The following is an 18,892-nucleotide window of genomic DNA, read 5'->3' as shown; positions in this document are numbered from 1 at the left end:
TTTTAAACCATAAAGCATGCAGTAAAACATTCAAAGTCAAACATGTAAGACTTACCAACAGTTGAAAATGTTCATAAATCTGTTCCTTGCGACTGGTAAATAAAATATCATGCTTACATCCTCCTTAAACACTCCAGACAAGTCATGCCTATGTAAACTGGCGCTACATCAGAAATCCTCATGCACGCGACACTGGATCCAGCGAATTCAAAGTGTTTAATTATCAAGCTCAACTGTATTCCCGAACGCTCTTACGTCATGTATTTTCGTGCGACACTTTTTAATACACGCGCTGATCGCTGTAAACTTCTGTAGATGACAGTCACGGCGCGCTATATCGCGCAAGCTGTTCAAATACCATTGACTTTAACTGCATAAATTCTGCATAAAACAAAAAACACACCGAACAAATTATTTACAGCACCTAAATTTGTATGAAAACGGTGTTTTAAATACCGTTAGCTAAATAATTCGCCGTCCAGACACACGCAACACAGACACAGACACAGACATACATACACACATACACACACACGCACACACACACACTAAGGATTGTTAGACGGTCCAGCCCTACGGCCAACTTTAGACCAATCACAGCGAGCCTCTTCACTCTTACTGTTTAACTCTTTCACAATAATAATAATAATAATAATAATAATAGCAATAATAATAATAATTATATATATAATAATATATATAATAATTATAATATATTATATATTATTATAATTATTATTGTTGTTGTTGTTATAAATAAAAAAGACAATACTAATATAAATATATAGAGAAACATATTGCAAGTTATCACTAATATACTAATAGTAGCCTATTATCATTATTAATAAAAGCAATAAAAGTGAAAAGACAATTCCGATTGTAAAACGTCATTGTTTACCACATACTAAATCCAATAGTACCGTTCACTGAAAACTGACCTGGACAAATGCCATTTGCAACAACGCTCTGACATTCCAAAATACCTGTAAAAATAATTACACATTCAATCACACTAGTGAGCCCAAATGTTTGAGTAGCCTAAGCGATAGTATCAACTAAAGTCAGCAAACAATACTAAAAGTGTCTTAATATGGGAGGCCCTCGGTAAATACAGGTTTAGGGAGACAGCTGGAAAAACATCTCACACCTGACCATGTTACCTCCACATCAGTATGATGATGTACGTATTGAAATGTAATTTTGGAAATGTGATGTTTTTAAAACTTTTATGCAATATGAATATGCTAATAAGCACACATTATATATAATGTGTAAATTTTATGTATATATATCTAATGTATATAATATAATGTTGTACATTAGACAATGTTATACAGCATAAAGGCGTACGCATTTCACGTTGCACACATTTAAATAAGGTTTAAGAAGACATACATTTTTGTGGATTAAGGAAGGGTACAGAATCTATGCAGCAAAGATCCTAGAACACAGCTCTCTCAAAAAGGGCTCATCACTGCCCTCAGCTGGGGGAGTATGAATCACTCAAACCCTCGTTTCATAAAATTGCTTTACATGTATGAACACCTGCTGCCATCTTATGGTGGTTTTTCAAACTGACAAAAACTGCCAGGGCAGTGATAACTAAAAAAGTTAATTAAAATAAAACTGACAGACATAAAACAAAAAGCTAAAGTACTAAAATTAAATTGAAAAACCTAAATAGAAAACAAACAAACAAACAAACAAACAAACAAAACAACAAATGAAAATGTTTCTTAAATTAAAATTAAAACTGAAAACATGAAAAAGCAATTTCAAAACAATAAATACAATAATACATAACAAAATAACACTGGTACAAGGAACAGTAAAATCACTAAATTATTTCATTCCCATATTTTTGGAAAATAAGCAATACCCTATTTGTAGGGTCAGCATCACTGTAGGGTGCCTTTTGGTGTCCTGTACATAACTCATTTGCCATGAATTTTTTTTTTTTTTTGTTAAATAAGAGAATATTCAATTTGAGCGTATTGATCATTTGGTAATAAAAATATTTTTATTTGATAAAAGAAGAGTTCGTCCATGTCCCTTGAATGGCTGTCCACCCTGTGGTATTGGGGAATCCACCCCTTTAAGAAAAGGCCATCCCCTTTAGTGACATCTGGACAACAGATTTTTTTTGTGGCCGGAATTTCAACTGCTGAGGTGAGTAAGTTGCTGTCTTTTCAGTTGACAAATTTTCTTACTTTGTTTACTTGCTTTGCCAAAACTTAACATGTCCACCCTGTCAGCATAAAATATGCCAGAAGTGATTAGAATACAGTATTTTCAAAACATGTAAGTTTAAATATACTAAATATACAAAATGCTAATTGAAGGTCAAAATATCCACCCTGTCAGCCACTTAGACTCATAGGGTGGACATAAACATGACGGGGTGGACATAGCATTCATTTGTAGCTAATATAGCTAAAAACTAAAATGAATGTGATTGAGAATGTAATTATATTATTTATTATTATTATATTATTATAGATTATTAGATTTTTTTTTCAAAGTTGAATAAATGTTTCATTTTCATATTTTGTCATGCTTTGTGTGTTCTGCTTTATGTGTCCACCCTGTCATGTGCTGGTCCACCCTGTCATCTTGATATTTTAAAATAATATTTTAAATAACAATTCAATCAAATCTGTATAATCCAGCGTGTTCAATAACTAGGTGTGGGGACAATAACATACAAACAAAAATCTGCATCCAAATATCACAGTTTTCTCCAAATAAGAAAAAAATATATGTGCAAATTGTATGAGTTTCTTTAAAAACACATAGTTTACATCAAATCTTTTATGTATCTATAAATTAAAAAGTAAACAAATAACCTTGTTCAGGAAAGGGACATCATCTTTCAGAAAATCGAATCTGCATCTGAATATTGCAAAGAAAACGTAGTATTAAAGAAAACAGTAATATATATATGTCCATGACAGGGTGGACATATCTTATGGCTTATGCTTCAAATAACGGCACATAATTATCTAAAAAAAAAAAATAAAAAAAATGTTTTAGAGTTAAGCTATTTATGATATGGCATAAAGCAAATGGGAAATTCAGACTAAAATTTGTAATTTTTATGAGGGTTGAAAGCCACTTTCTAGTGATACTGACCCGTTAGCTCCCCAGAATAAAAATGGTTGTGTTGGAGTATGGATGTCCAGTACTTCCCAAAAACATCTTAAATCCCATGAAACAAAGTAACTAATAAGTGATCAAAATGTTTATTGAAATAAATGTTATGGTCTTTACATTACTAACGCCTCTTAACTTACAGGTCTTTTACACATTAAAGTATATACAAATATTAACATTTAACATGTATAGTTTGCAAACAAGCCTTGTTACCTTTAGTCCTCCAGTCAACCTCTGCTAACCATTCAAGAAGTATTTACTATTTTCTGACCACTGAGTGAATGATCAGATGAAGATGTCTTTAAAAGTGCTAGAGACAAAAGCACATTTACATAGTCAGCATCCGTTGTTCCCTCAAAAACGCATCTGATTGCAACAACATGCTTGATGACAAAATAAGAGTCTGAATATTAAATCCGATCAACTAAACAGTCAATGAATGAAAACAAGTTAACCATGAGTGACAGTTAAAGCTAACAAGGCTGGTACTAAGACTATACAAACAAATGAGAGCAGGTACAGGGAGAGGGTGACCTAAAAGTTGTCCACCAGATGAAAGCGATGCGCCCCAAACTATCATTACAGGCTCACAAATTTCACTGACAAATTTCACTAAACAAGAATAGAGACCACCACAGCGGAGAGCTATTTTGTTCAAGACTAAACTAACATTTCAAGATCCTACTTGTGACAGTTGGTCATTCTTTTTTTCCATTTGAACTGGACCCTAACGACGTTATTCAATACTACAAACTGGACAGTAGACAAAAATAAAATGAAAATATTAATATAGCAGCCAAGACCTTAAACCCAGACTACTCAATGTCAGGATATATTCCCAAAACTCCTTCACTTCAAAACAGTGTATATACATATATATTCACTATTTAAAAATTATTAATCCTGGACTAAGTGCCCTTTTAATTCCAACAGAATCCCACATGTCAGAATGATGCCAAATATCATCTAGGCATTCATGTGTAAAATATGAAACAGCCAGTGAAAACATGGAGCTGTGAAGTTGTTTCATGAGAGTGTACTACAGAACTTTTTGAGATGCATACAGCTGATTTCAGGGAGTTGCTCATTTTACCATTAGATATATATTGGGTGATACTGTTTGTGTGTGAGTTTCTTTCTACATGTCGGGCAGCTGTGAGCTCTGCTGAGAGAGTCGCGGATGCACTGACTGCAGAAAAGGTGGCCGCACTTTGTGGAGACCATGAGCCGACCACTATCGATGATCTGAAAATGGGATCAAAGCCATACATTTCAATTAACCAACAAAAACACATTATATTTTAGACTAAAAGACATAATTACAGCCCAATTAATTTGTTAATTTCAATCTCACTCTTATGTCTTTCTTTGCTCTTTCCCATGGCATAAAAATAAACAATGACCAAGAGCTTTAAAGCTAAGGTGATCATACATGCCATTTTTATGAGACATGTCCTGGCCAGGATTTCTATATTGCCTAAAATATCCAAGACTTGGGAGACCGATTGTTGTATGACATCCGTGAGAGCTATAGAGAACAGACAGCTCCTTGTGCTTTCGAATCGGAGTACTTTGATGTCATACAATAATCAGTCTGTGCAGCGTGCTTCAAGTCGATTGAACACATCCAATATGTACGCATATTTGCATCGTTTTGACCATGAACTCACTAAGCTCACTTTCTCACATGCCACAATTGGTCGATTATGTACAATGTCTGCACGTTACTAGTCAAACTTCTTTTCGATCATTACCATCAGCAGGTATGTAAACAGGAAATCAAAAGTAAATACAGAAATCCTGGTCAGGACGTGTCCTGTAAAAATGGCCCTATTTAAAGCTCCAAAAAGGATGGAAAGAGCAGCATTAACATTCGTTAAAAAGTTCCACAAAAGAACATGAGCGTGAGTATATGATGACACAATGTTCATTTACGGTGAATTTAAAGGGAGAGTTTACTTAAAATGAACTTCGTCAATATTTACTAACCCTCATGTTTTTCCAAACCCATAAACCCACTTTTGTTCATCTTCGAAGCACTAATTAAGATTTTTAATGAATCCTGAGAGATTTCTGTCCCTCCAACGTGCATATGACCAAAACATTCAAGCTTCAAAAAGTTCTCAAGTATTAAGAATGACATGAGGGTGAGTAAATGATGACAAACTTAATTTTGGTGTGAACTATATAAATTAACTAGTTGCACATTAAACAACTTACCTCTGAATAAGCATCCATGCAAACAGGACAGCTAACTGCCCCTGGCGTAGACCTACAGACAGCACAAAAACAAATCAACACGAGATGACGAAAAACAGCCTGAGTGTAAATACATCTTGTAGTGCATATTAACTTTCAAATGCAAAACTTCACAAAGCTGTATCCACAAAATTTGCATACAAGGATGAAGATTATATTCATTTTATATAGGCCAATGTAACCTGTGTGATAATGGATGAAGTGTGTGTACCTGGCCCGTGAGCTGGCATGTAAAGAGGACAGTAAACCTGGACTGAGTCTAAGACTGGACTCTTCCTCTTCATCACTGCTCAATACATAACTCTCTGTACCCTGTCCGCGTCTGCTTTGCACACCTGCAACACAAACATGAATTTAAATGTAGTTTACTAAGACAAAGACACAGTTATGACATTTCTGATACAAGAATCTTAAGTTAAAAAAAAAAAAAAAAAAAAAAAAAAAAAAAAAGTATTTCACTGTGCCACTTTACAGAATAGTTATTGTAGTGGCAGAGGTTTTTTTTTTTTAATCTATTCTAGTTTTAAATCAAATTTCACAACATCTACATTTATGTAAAGTGACTCACAAATGAACAGTTTGATTACATCAACAAAAGAAAAACAGAATGATACATTACCATCTTCCACAACCTTTATCCCAGGGGAACGATGCGAGAATGGTGAGACACAAAACAAACAGAAATAATTAAAAATCGCCTTAATACCATCAACAACCCAAAAATAGAAGGCACATGCTTTAGTCAAAACTTTACTATAGTACAAAAGTTCAGTACAAGTTCAAGACTCACCACAATAGAATCATTATTGGTGAGGTCAACAACCGCAGGTTCAGATCCTTCACATGTTAAATCTACCACATCTTCACCTTTGACAAGACAGTGTAAGAGAAACGTTAGCATTTATTTTAAACTCCAGTTCATATTCCAACAGAAGTTCGAAAAAGGACACAGAATTGTAGTGAAGATTTAAAACTAAATTCAAATCTAATGACAATCATTAGAAAATGCATAATACAAAATTTATTAACACACATTGAGCATTACCAGAAATATTAGATGATAATATTTGAAATGCCACCTGCAAAAATGTATATTTAATGTTATAAATACAAACAAATAAATGTTCAAGAATATGAACATAGCAGCTTTACTGAAGGAAAGAACTACACAGAGCATTACAAAAAATAAACTGATCTAAAAACCTAAAAACACCTTTCTCAGGCACAGCAAGGAAAATTTAAACAAACTGAAGGCAACTCCATATTTCTCAATACGTTCTCTATATGCATCTCTATATGTCTAGGAACCACATAAAAAGTTGTATTAGCAGTATCAAAATACAGCTTCCAACAGTTTTTAATTTCTTTTTAGTTCATTTTACATAAAGAAATCACTCTGCTTTCAAACACTGGAACATAGAAATAACTTTTTTTCTTGCTTTCCAGGGCAAATATCAAAAGATTCTTACATCAAGATACATTCACTGGCAAATGAAAGATAACTGTTTGTTTTAAACATGAACTCAGTTTTGTTCAGAACACAAGACTTCAAGTTCATATCTTCTTTTTACATGTCAAGTAAATGTATGCTAATTTAAGGATGTTTAGATATTAATCCCGGAAAACAAGGGGAGAAAAAAAAAAAAAAAAAAAAAAAGGGGAAGATATTAAAGGAGAAGTCCACTTCCAAAACAAAGATTCACATATAATGTACCCACCCCCCTTGTCATCCAAGATGTTCATGTATGTTTTTTTTCATTTCTGCTTTTTTTTCGAGTCATAAAAGAAATTATGATTTTTGACTTCAAAAAACAGTTTTCAGCTTTTTCTTCATATAATGGACTGAAAATGGTCTTATCAGATTTTGAACTTCCAAAATGCAGTTTAAATGCAGCTTCAAACGATCCCAAATGCGGTTGTAAACAATCCCAGGCGAGGAAAAAGGGTCTTATCTAGCGAAATGATTGGTTATTTACATGAAAAAAAATACAATTTAAACACGTTTTATTCTCAAACGCTCATCTTGCCTTGCAGTCCTTGAACTCTGTGTGACTCATGACAGTTAGGGTACGTCGAAAACTCTGACCGTAGTAAAACAGCGATATAGGACGACTTTGAAGTTGAGTTTTTCAACATACTCTAACTGTCATGAATAGGAACAAAAACAGTCCAGGCAAAATAAGACAAGAAGAGCATCTTTGGCATTAAAAAGCACATAAATTGAATTATTTTTATTACAAAATAATAAAAATATAAAATGTTTACAACCGCATTTGGGATCGTTTGAAGCTGCATTTAAACTGCATTTTGGAAGTTCAAATTCGGGGCACCATATCAATCCATTATATGGGAAAAAATGCAAAAATGTTTACCTCAAAAAACTATTTCTTTATGACTGAAGAAATGAACATCGTGGATGACAAGAGGGTGAGTAAATTATTTGTAAATTGATTCAGATTTAGATTTATAATTTATTGTCCTCACATGAGGAAATTTGCTTTCACAGACAGACTGTACCCAAGCTGTAGTGCACACATTTCAAAAATACAATAATACACACCTATTTTCATCAAATACAAATATACACACATTTACACAACAACAAAGTTAGCATACATGATACACATATCCTGCACTAAAAGCACATCAGCAGTATTACCCAGGAGATAATAACACCAGCAGAACATAACTTTAATTTACACACTTCCTGGTTTCTGTGAATTCAGCATTCTAATGGCAGAGGGTACAAAACTTTTCCCAAAGCATGCTTTTTTATAGAGTAACTGTTTGTATCTGCAGCCTGATGGAAGAAGAGTAAAACATGGATTAAGAGGATGGCTAGGGTTTTTTATTATAGTGTTTGCCCTACGAATGATGACAGTATTAATAAGGGCTGATAAATTAAGAGTAGAAAGACCAGTTATTTTTGAGGAGGTAATAGTGATTAGGTATTAGTGAAATTGTTGTTCTGGAAGTGGAGTGCTCCTTTAATGTTTTTGCAGCACATGCAACTTTTTAATACCATAACTTGATGAAGATTTCTGCTCTAATTTAAGACCTTTTAAGGCTATCATTTGTGAAAGGGCAAATTAACAATTTTTAAGACCTTTTTAAGACCCGCAGAAATCCTAAGAGATTAACAACCTTGTAGCTCACATTTTGTCTGTCTTTAACCATCAGTTCTGCTGTACAAAAAATGAATGGATTTCTAATTCTGGAGCCTGAGCGTTGCACACAAAAATTGAGCTCACAAATTGAAAGGGAAAATCGAAAGTCTGAATGTTGCCCAACCCTCCTATAAACTGTGATGTTCACTGCTTGCAAACTGCTTGTTCATAGTTCACAGATTTTCCTAAACCTGATTATTCTGTTTAAAGGGTCTTGCGCTAAACCACTTCATGTTGTTTTTGTGGCTATGAAATAATTTGATCTTACATCAATCAAAGGTAAAGGAAACACCTGGTAAAACAAAAGTATTAGACTCACTGTTGGTTCTGTCACTTTCTAGCACATCAATGGTCTCCATCGCTGTTTGAGACATCTGGGTCCGGTTTCTCTTGCTGTTTCCACGGCGGGAACATGTAGCAGATGATGTTCGTCTTTTCCTCTGTGTCTAAAAACAGGAAACACAAGTGGTTACCATAGTATGGGTGCTGTAGTAACATTAATGTTCAGCAGCAGGGAAACTGCAGTACAACAAGCTGCAATAGTTTAAATTTAATCAGTACTAATCACGTGAATGATCACGTGGTCAGTCCTACTCACCGTAGTACTCATGTCGACTTGTGTTGATCACTGTTGCTCCAATATGCCTTCAAATATTACTTAGCCACCAGAAAATTCCTTTATACCAATAATAACTGTTAAAACACAAATTAGTCATATTATAATAAACAAACTGTATTTATGAACACGATCGACTAACAGTTTACAATGCAAGACAACTCCAAATAAGTCTTTCAATCTAAAGATAACCTGCGTTGTTTAGTTCTGGCGATACGAGCATTCGTTTTAAATAAAGTGTGGATATTTTCTCACAAGTTAAAAACCCTTGTGTCAAACATTGTAAACAAACAAATGAGCGAGCTAACATATCTCAGCATTTAGTCAACAAGACTTATTAACATATGTCATTCCTAGAAAACCGTACAATAAGCATTGATATTTGCGCTCGAGCGCGTTTTGTTATTTTATTAACTATAATAATACTGGTTAAGAATTCATTAAAGAAACTGTCAAAGTGTTTTAAATGGCATCTAGTTTGCTAACAAGCTAACAGGTCTGTTTATTGTTAGCTGACAGCTAGCTTGATTTTAAGTGCCCCAGAAATGTCCTTTGGATGAAATTAATAGTTAACACATTAGTATATAACATTTAATATAAAATTATTACGTATTAAATCAACATTATCGTCAATTTTATAAAATAGCCGCTAACATACTCAGCACTGTCCAACAGTCAGCCTTTTAGAATCACAGCACAAATACAGTAGAACAAGACACACAATTCTGAACACAGCGCCACCTGTGGGGCTGTATGTACGTACGTATGTATGTACTTTCATAATCACCATCACATTACAACATATCACAAACCACAAGCATCTAAGATGGACAGAATATTAATGAGGAAAATATCGATATAGGTTAAATGGACAATTTTTTTTTACATCTGTATTTAAGTTTCATTTCTTCATTTAATTTCCCATATCTTTATTAAAAAAGATTTTGCAATATCACACATAAATAAGAAAAAAATATTGTTTCCATATATCATTTTGTAAGAATGTTAATATTTTCCATCATTAAATATTATATGGACGTGGGGGGGCACAAGGGTGCTAGGTGGTCTGTGGAAAAGCAACCAGTTATGAGGAAAACAGTATAAAAATGTAAATGTAATCAATAAATAACTTTAAAAATAGGATTAAATAAATAGATTAAAAAAATGTGATTAAAATATATAAATTCATCTAACAGTACCATACTTTGAGTAGGAAAAAAATCTGATAATAATATACATGAATCCTAAAACTTTCCAAACAATATTTTAGACATATTTAATAATATAAATTTTTCACAGGGTAAATGGTTTCTTTGAACAAGAAACTATGCTTTTTGAATTTTAGGTTGGGGGTTCTATGCACAAGGATGAATATATTTGGGGGTCTGTGGCATGTAGAAGATTAAAAAAAAACAGTCTATTAAAAAAAGAGTAGCAGTGAAGATGCACATAATTAGGAAATGGAATCGGTTTTTATATTCAAATTCTTGACTAAGACTGTAATTATAGGGAAAATGTGGACAGTGCAACAGAAAAGCAGAGATACTATAAATTGTATGTAATATTCTGTGTTCTTCTTTCACAAATAATAGCTCACTTATATTAGCCTGATGTCATGTGACCTACAGTAGGATGAAATTAGACAAAAGCCCAATTCAAAACTGAAAGATATCTTCATAACATGAGTTAATACATGTAGTGTGTTCCTCAGCTACAGACTTTTTTTCTGGAAACAGTCTTACACAGTCGTGGAAAAGTAGCTGTACATCAGTTTTCTGTTTTTAGCACACACACACGTTCGTTTTCCACGTTTTAGGAAGACCTAAACCTACCCTCTACAGTAAACTTTCTGCCTTTTTAGATTGTCCAGAAACTTTATCTTGTATGGGGATCAAAAATATCCCTACAAGGACAAATATTTCAGATATTGCCATTTTTGCGGGGACTTTTTTTTTTTTTTTGAATGTTCATATCATGTTTCGTCCCCTTTGCTTTTAAAGTTTAGATATTTAGGATATGATAAATGACTATGACCCTTACATTAAGATTAGCTTTGTGTATGGTAGATAATAAACCCTAAGGTTTAGTTTCATGATAGAGTTGTGCTCATAAATTAATAGGATCAGTAAAAAGTCCTAAAATCACAAAAAGAAGAAATATAAATAGAAGAGAACCATAATCAATTGCTCAGAATAAACCAGTAAGTCATGCACAAAACCAGAGAGAGTGGAGTACAATGAAACACACTCACACACACATACAAAAAGAAAAACAGACAATTAACAATCTTGTTGTAAATCTCAATGACATAAAAATAGATTAAAATCCACAATCATAAGGTTTTTAAATATTTTAATCTTTATTTTACATCACTGTGAAATAGAGTAAAACTTCCTCTCTCAATGCAACTTAATCCCAACTATTAGTATCACTTTTGTTACCAACCACAGAGAGGTACACTAAAATATAAGGGGTACATTGCTTACATCAATATGGAGAGAGCTGGAAAAATAGAGGGAGTCTTTGAAAATTCCATTCACATCTTCTGATATGCAACACTCAATCACACCATCAAGATGACTGCAACAATCTAAAAAATTACACTGATTCCACAGATTACTCTGGCAGTGCTAATGTATACAGTTAAAGTTTAAGCAGAAGAGAGGAAGATCTGGCTTTAATACCCTCCACAAGCACATGCTGTACTTATGAATATAACCTGCAAACCTGTCACAAACAGGACAAAAAAAGGTACAGTTTCAAGCATTAAAAAAAGCTCTAGCTCACTAACAAAACTGCATGTTTTCGCAGTATGCACACATTCCCACTAATTAAAAAAAGTCCAATACCCCGAGTACAGTACAGTCTACACCAGTGCAAACAAATAATTATGTTAAAGGTCATTTAAAGACATCTATGTTAAGAAAACATCACAGTTGCCCTTGAGAAAGATGGAACATTCCATTCAATTTCAGATGAAAGCACTTGTTACAAACGGAGTTTGTTACAAGCTTCAGGATAAAACTAATTGTAGTGCCTTTATCTCACACGTGACATTCATACTATGAATGCATGTAGTTTTTATGCTCTGAAGAGATGTAGTCGATCCAAAGGTGTGTGTCGCTGGGCAGAAAGAGTGTGTGTGGTGGCCGAGCATCAAGCCTGTGCTTACAGCATGCTGTTTGCAGCACAGGCCTTCATTATGGCACAGTCCACAGTCCCGCTGACCAGAGAAACAGCTCCGGCGACCTGCAGAGGACATTACGACACTTAATGCTGCTGTTGTATTGAATTATGCATGTTGGTCGACACAGCGGTAGTGACAAAAGCATTTTTTAAGTAGTTTTTATTGAAGTACATAGACATTGAATTATTGAAGAGACAGAAGACAAGACAAATATTTATTTATTTATTTTTTGTTTGCCTTTTTACTTGAAAATGATACATGTGCAAAAATCTGGGCAGTACTTCCTGCAACTCTTTTCCATGCTGCCACTGCTGAATCTCCATGGCCAAGGAAAAAATAAAACATAACCAAAACCAAACATGAGCTGTTTAATTCAAATCATGAGCAAATTACTCTAAACTAGGTCTTTCCCTGAGACTCAATAATAATTTTCTGAATTGTACCAGTCTTTCACTGAATGAACTCACTGAATCAGTCAGTGTTATTACTTAATGAACAGCAAATTATTATTCATTTCAGTGACGTCCATTAGGCTTGCTGCAACAGACGGTGATGACAGGGATGCCGCAACACCGGTATTTGTCACTTGCACAAAGTAATAAAAATCATTTAGTTTAGTAAGAGAACAGACAGACAGTTAAAAACTGAATGCGGCTGCTCAATGCATTGTGCCGAAAGCCAGTTGCATCACAGATTAGGCAAAGCCTATAGGGTGGTGTATTTTTATTCATTTTGTTAATAATAATTATATAATTTATGTATAGGCTATGCGAGTTTGACGTTGTATTTCGTTGTCGCTTAAATTGCATTCAAGCAATTGACGCCGAATTTTGAAAGGGAAAGTAAAATGTGCACGCCACTTTTAAGCTATTTAAAAGCGGAAGGAAAGTGAGGAAAAGAGGGAAAATTCAAACCAACTTAAAAATGAACAATTGCTTTATGCTGATTTGCCGCTAATTTGAAGTGAAAGTAAAATGCGCATGCCACTTTTAAGCTATTTAAAAGTGATAGAAAGTGAGGAAAATCAACCAAGAACCTCAACCACCCACAGTGATATCGTTATTGTCACACTACTACTGCTGTGCACATTTTGTATGTCTCCCTCATTTAACGCACCTGATTCAGATCATCAGCTCGTTAGGAGAAAAATCCACAAACTGAACTGAGTGTGTCAGACTCAGAAAAATACAAAATGTGCAGAGCAGTGGGCCTGGAGGACTGGAGTTGAGAACCACTAGATTAACTGGTGGGAAAATTTCCTCACCGTCACAATCCTAACGTCCATACTGAAAAGAACACGAACTAGACTGAACTTTTCTTAAAGTTGGCATTAAATAAGACTAAGACTATCTGTCTAGTTTGTTAAAAGGATAGTTCACCCAAAAATGAAAAATAGTCATAATTTAGCAACCAAACAGTTGCTGGTCCCCAAGTCAGTGATGACCAGAAAGTGTCTGGTTACCCACATTCTTCAAAAGAACTTCTTTTGTGTTTAACAAAAGAAAGAAAATTATACCTGTTTGGAACAACCTGAAGGTGAGAAAATGACTGAACTTTCCTTTTGGGGTGAACTATTCCTTAATGCATGTTGCTGTCAAAAGTTTGAGGTCAGTAAGATTATATAAGATATGAAATAAATTCATATTTTTATTCAGTAAGGATGCCATAAATTGATCACAAGTAAAAGTAAAGACAATTATAATGTTACAAAAAAATGATATTTCAAATGAATGCTACTCTTTTGAACTTTATGTTCAAATAATTTTGAAATACAAATACATACATACATACATACATACATACAGTTTCCACAAAAATATTAAGCTTTTTAAAATTTTAACATGGAAAATAAAAAAAATTTATTGGTCACCAAATAAGCATATTAGAATGATTCTGAAGGATCATTCAGCTTTGCCAAAGTTATATAAATGTTTTAATTCTAAAATTACCTTAAATTTTATTAATACACTGACCAAAATTATAAACGCAACACTTTTGTTTTTGCCCCCATTTTTCATGAGCTGAACTCAAAGATAAAAGACTTTTTCTATGTACACAAAAGGCCTATTTCTCTCAAAATATTGTTCACAAATCTGTCTAAATCTGTGTTAGTGAGCACTTCTCCTTTGCTGAGATAATCCATCCACCTCACAGGTGTGGCATATCAAGATGCTGATTAGACAGCATGATTATTGCACAGGGGTGCCTTAGGCTGGCCAATAGAAGGCCACTGTAAAATGTGCAGTTTTACACATTGTATTGGGGGTGTCCGGGGGGGTCCGAAAAACTAGTCAGTATCTGGTGTGACAACCATTTGCCTCACACAGTGCAACACATCTCCTTCGCATAGAGTTGATCAGGTTGTTGATTGTGGCCTGTGGAATGTTGGTCCACTCCTCTTTAATGGCTGTGGGAAGTTGTTGGATATTGACAGGAACTGCAACACGCTGTCGAATACGCCGATCCAGAGCATCCCAAACCCTCTCAATGGGTGACATGTCCGGTGAGTATGCTGGCCATGCAAGAACTGGGATGTTTTCAGCTTCCAGGAATTGTGTACAGATCCTTGCAACATGGGGCCGTGCATTATCATGCTGCATCTTGAGGTGATGGTTGTGGATGAATGGCACAACAATGGGCCTCAGGATCTGGTCACGGTATCTCTGTACATTCAAAATGCCATCAGTAAAATGCACCTGTGTTCGTTGTCCATAACATACGCCTGCCCATACCATAACCCCACCGCCACCATGGGCCACTCAATCCACAACGTTAACATCAGCAAACTGCTCACCCACACGACGCCATACACGCTGTCTGCCATTTGTTCAGTGAAAACCAGGATTCATCCGTGAAGAGAACACCTCTCCAAAGTGCCAGTCGCCATCAAATGTAAGCATTTGCCCACTCAAGTCGGTTACGATGACGAACTGCAGTCAGGTCGAGACCCCGATGAGGATGACGAGCATGCAGATGAGCTTCCCTGAGACGGTTTCTGATAGTTTGTGCAGAAATTCTTTGGTTATGCAAACCGTCTGGGTTGCTGGTCTATATAGTTGTAGACTATATTGGAGGTGATGATGCTAGATGTGGAGGTCCTGGGCTGGTTACACGTGGTCTGCAGTTGTGAGGCCAGTTGGATGTACTGCCAAATTCTCTGAAACGCCTTTGGAGATGGCTTATGATAGAGAAATGAACATTCAATTCACAGACAACAGCTCTGGTGGATATTCCGGCAGTCAGCATGCCAACTGCACACTCCCTCAAAACTTGAGAAATCTGTGGCATTGTGCTGTGTGACAAAACTGCACATTTTAGAGTGGCCTTTTACTGTGGCCAGCCTAAGGCACACCTGTGCAATAATCATGCTGTCTAATCAGCATCTTAATATGGCACACCTGTGAAGTGGATGGATTATCTTGGCAAAAGAGAAGTGCTCACTAACACAGATTTGTGAACAATATTTTTAAGAGAAATAATTTGTGTACATAGAAAAAGTCTTAGATCTTTGAGTTCAGCTCATGAAAAATGGGGGCAAACAACAAAAGTGTTGCATTTATAATTTTGGTCTGTGTATTTCACAACGTTACCTTTTTTACTGAATTTTCAATCAAATTAATACAATTTAGGGTAGCCTATTTTATATTGAAATACAATTTTAGCAACAGAACCAAGACTCGCAAATAGCCTCTAAGCCTAACGACAAACCTGCACTGAAAACAGCAACAACGTTATTGTTAAACACCTGCTATGTTTGTACATGCTGTGACATACATGCTGACGTCACTGTACAGGTTTTACCACTCACCTGTCTCTTGGCAAAAACAACAGCTCTACGGTGAGGGAAAGTTCATCTTGTCGACCTGATTCATTTTAAGGTGGTTATCCAAGATCTGGAAAAGTTCCTGAATGTTGGGCACATATCCTGATTGCAACTTGGACCAAATTGGTACATCTAAAACAGAAAGAAATAGTGCTGCTTCTTTCACATACATATGTGGTTCACACAGTTTCATATATACATATATACATATATATATATATATACATATATATATATATATATATATATATATATATATATACATATATACATATATATATATATATATATATATATATATATATACACACACACACATTTTATTTTAATTTTTTTCCAAGTGTAGCGGTGATTCAAATGACATTACCATTCAATGAAATCTCAAAAGCCCCTGTCGAGAGGAAATGGGTCTCCAACATGTTACTAAGGAAGAATGCCATGAGGCAGGAGAAAATCTGCAAAACAGACCCATCAAATATGAGAAACTTTCTTCCAGGTTATTAAAAACAACATGCAGAGAGTGGACAAAAGGCAGTTATTTATGTATACATGTTGTAAAATAGGCAAAAATCATCACAATCAAACAGAGTCAACTTTGATTTTACTTCAACACGCATTTACAAACGCTACGTCACCATACACATTCCACCAATTCCAGGCATGCCCTTCACACTCAATGACGCAGTTATAGCTGTGAAATGCTACTCATTCTCAAAACAGGACTAGCGTCAGTTAAACTATGACACACTCACAGTATAAGCTTATCAGCCTAAACTCCGCTATAAAATCAGGTTAGAGTCCAAGCACTTCTTGAACAACATTACCTTATTCTCTTGTCCCCAGGACCATATTCTAGGAGTGTCCATTCCAAACATTTGGAAAGGATTTTGTCCAGTCACAATCAAGGCGATGGCAAGCAGTTTGAAGTAGGAGATGAAATTTCCAACGTATCTGCAGAGGAAGACATGTTAAAGTCAGGACAAAACCGCTGTCTGACAGAGGGCCAATTCCATAACATCTGGAAAGACACACTCACTTGTTGATGGGTTTGGGAGGGTAATTCTCTCCCTCAATTCGGATGTCCGGGTACAGCTGGCTGATGGACCGGGAGTACTCCTGGAACACCTTACTGTACCCTCAGGATATACTGGAAACAAACATATGAAATCCACAAACACATGTTGGTATTAAACTAACTCACCCTAAAAGGCACTTTTTCTGAAAGACACTGGTGCACAGTATTGATTAAGATTATTACCTAATATTCTTCGATAACATTAAACCACACATCTAGATTTATTAATTCAGGAAAGAGAAAACTGTAAAATATTCAGTCAAAGTTTAAATTTTTACTTCTAAGTTGCTCTTTCCTATTGTTTTCGAATATGTTGTGTTCCATAGGGCAATATAATCTCATTCGATGTTTAAGCAGATTTACAAAAATCTGCTCAATTCAACATATCTGAATTAGACACATGAATGCATGGCAACTTGAGCAATTTTCGTAGCAAATATGTTAATTATCAACATAAATAAGGATGAATGCGCTGTTCAAAAAAAAAAAAAAAAAAAAAAAAAAGGATGTCTTATGAATACATTAACAAGGTCCAGTGAGGTAAATTGAGGCGATATTTGACATTCATCATGACAAAAAAATAAATAAAATCAATTAATTTCATTTATAATACACATAAATTTATTATAAGCGATATACTAATTTTGATGTATATTTATCTACTAATATGAATTATTTTTAAACACTAAGGCATGCTACGTTAGCCGTATTAGCTTAGCATCCAATGTGGGCTTTAAACAGACAGTATAAACATTGAATAACATTAGCGTCTATGGAGTTTCTCACCAATATTGGAACTTGAGAACCGGACCCGTGTAGAATGCGTGTTTGTTCTGTCTCGGTGTGTGCATGTCGGGTCCAGTGCTGTCCTGTTGAGTCATGCTGCTGCGGCCCACATAAATGTCCCTCACGGTTACCACAGTAAACAGCAGCAGAGCCGTTAATATACCCGTCTGACTGTACTCCGCCATCTCCGGCCCCGTCCACAGCGACAGAACCGCACTCACAATCCTTCTTCTGCTACCGTTGCCTCCGCCGCCGAACAAGTAAAACACGAAACAAGTGAAACAGGGTAAGGTGCCCAAATATGTTTCAAAATAAAAGTCTCCCACGCTGAGTCATGATGGCGAACGTGGAAAACAGCGACATCTACTGGTGACGTGTGTCAGCAACACATCTCTGGTTTTCTGCTGGTCCAGCACACCACGTGTTCAGCAGAGGAATAGATTAGAACAAATACATATTGTAAATAAAAGATGAAGTAAAGTATTTGTAATGCATTTTTACAATAACATTTTATAAGGCGGATGAATTACACAGTGTGCAAAAAGACAAATGCAAAGGAAAAAACAGCCTCCGCTATTGTATACCTTTGGAGTATGTGTATATTAATTTATCGTTTGATTACGTTTTTGTGTGATTTTTCATGATTATGAGTTGGAGCATTTTATATTACTTGACATTACTTATATACTTGATATTAAGAAATTATTAAGCAGTTAGAGATAGCAAACATAATTATTGAGTTTAACTTTAAAATATGACATTTAAACATATTTCATAGTACACATTAATCAATAGATATGCAAATATCTTAAGCATTGTTTCTGAA

General features: G+C 35.0%; 3 protein-coding genes across 3 annotated transcripts in view; all 3 read right to left on the bottom strand.

The window, feature by feature from the left end:
* The window catches only part of fgfrl1a (fibroblast growth factor receptor like 1a), a 64,980-nt gene extending 64,426 nt beyond the window's left edge, over nucleotides 1-554 (bottom strand). Inside the window, exon 1 of the mRNA XM_051127931.1 lies at nucleotides 56-554. The gene's annotated coding sequence lies outside the window, so the exon portion shown is untranslated. The remainder of the gene's footprint in view (nucleotides 1-55) is intronic.
* Nucleotides 555-3,028: 2,474 nt separating this feature from the next.
* On the bottom strand, nucleotides 3,029-9,932 carry rnf4 (ring finger protein 4). Its single transcript, XM_051128363.1, has 8 exons — nucleotides 9,854-9,932; nucleotides 9,178-9,272; nucleotides 8,899-9,025; nucleotides 6,203-6,279; nucleotides 6,032-6,044; nucleotides 5,624-5,747; nucleotides 5,374-5,425; nucleotides 3,029-4,398 (listed from the first exon to the last, which is right to left on the bottom strand). The coding sequence occupies exons 2-8, from the start codon at nucleotides 9,187-9,189 to the stop codon at nucleotides 4,249-4,251; spliced, it is 555 nt and encodes a 184-aa protein (XP_050984320.1). The 5' UTR covers nucleotides 9,190-9,272; nucleotides 9,854-9,932; the 3' UTR covers nucleotides 3,029-4,248.
* A 1,598-nt stretch (nucleotides 9,933-11,530) lies between these two features.
* selenot2 (selenoprotein T, 2) lies at nucleotides 11,531-18,377 on the bottom strand. Its single transcript, XM_051127763.1, has 6 exons — nucleotides 18,067-18,377; nucleotides 17,242-17,352; nucleotides 17,030-17,156; nucleotides 16,573-16,660; nucleotides 16,191-16,337; nucleotides 11,531-12,444 (listed from the first exon to the last, which is right to left on the bottom strand). The coding sequence occupies exons 1-5, from the start codon at nucleotides 18,249-18,251 to the stop codon at nucleotides 16,216-16,218; spliced, it is 633 nt and encodes a 210-aa protein (XP_050983720.1). The 5' UTR covers nucleotides 18,252-18,377; the 3' UTR covers nucleotides 11,531-12,444; nucleotides 16,191-16,215.
* Between the last annotated feature and the right edge of the window lie 515 nt (nucleotides 18,378-18,892).

The sequence above is a fragment of the Labeo rohita genome, chromosome 14, assembly GCF_022985175.1.
Source record: "Labeo rohita strain BAU-BD-2019 chromosome 14, IGBB_LRoh.1.0, whole genome shotgun sequence".
NCBI lineage: Eukaryota > Metazoa > Chordata > Actinopteri > Cypriniformes > Cyprinidae > Labeo > Labeo rohita.
This window is presented reverse-complemented; position numbering and strand designations above follow the sequence as displayed.

Bases quoted from the DNA above. Each gene is read 5' to 3' on its own strand.
- rnf4 (XM_051128363.1), bottom strand. The intron at 6,280-8,898 runs GTGAGTCTAATA...GTCTTGTCAAAG, and splicing joins AGAAAGTGACAGAACCAACA to GTGAAGATGTGGTAGATTTA. The intron at 4,399-5,373 runs GTAAGTTGTTTA...TCCCATTTTCAG, and splicing joins GCATGGATGCTTATTCAGAG to ATCATCGATAGTGGTCGGCT.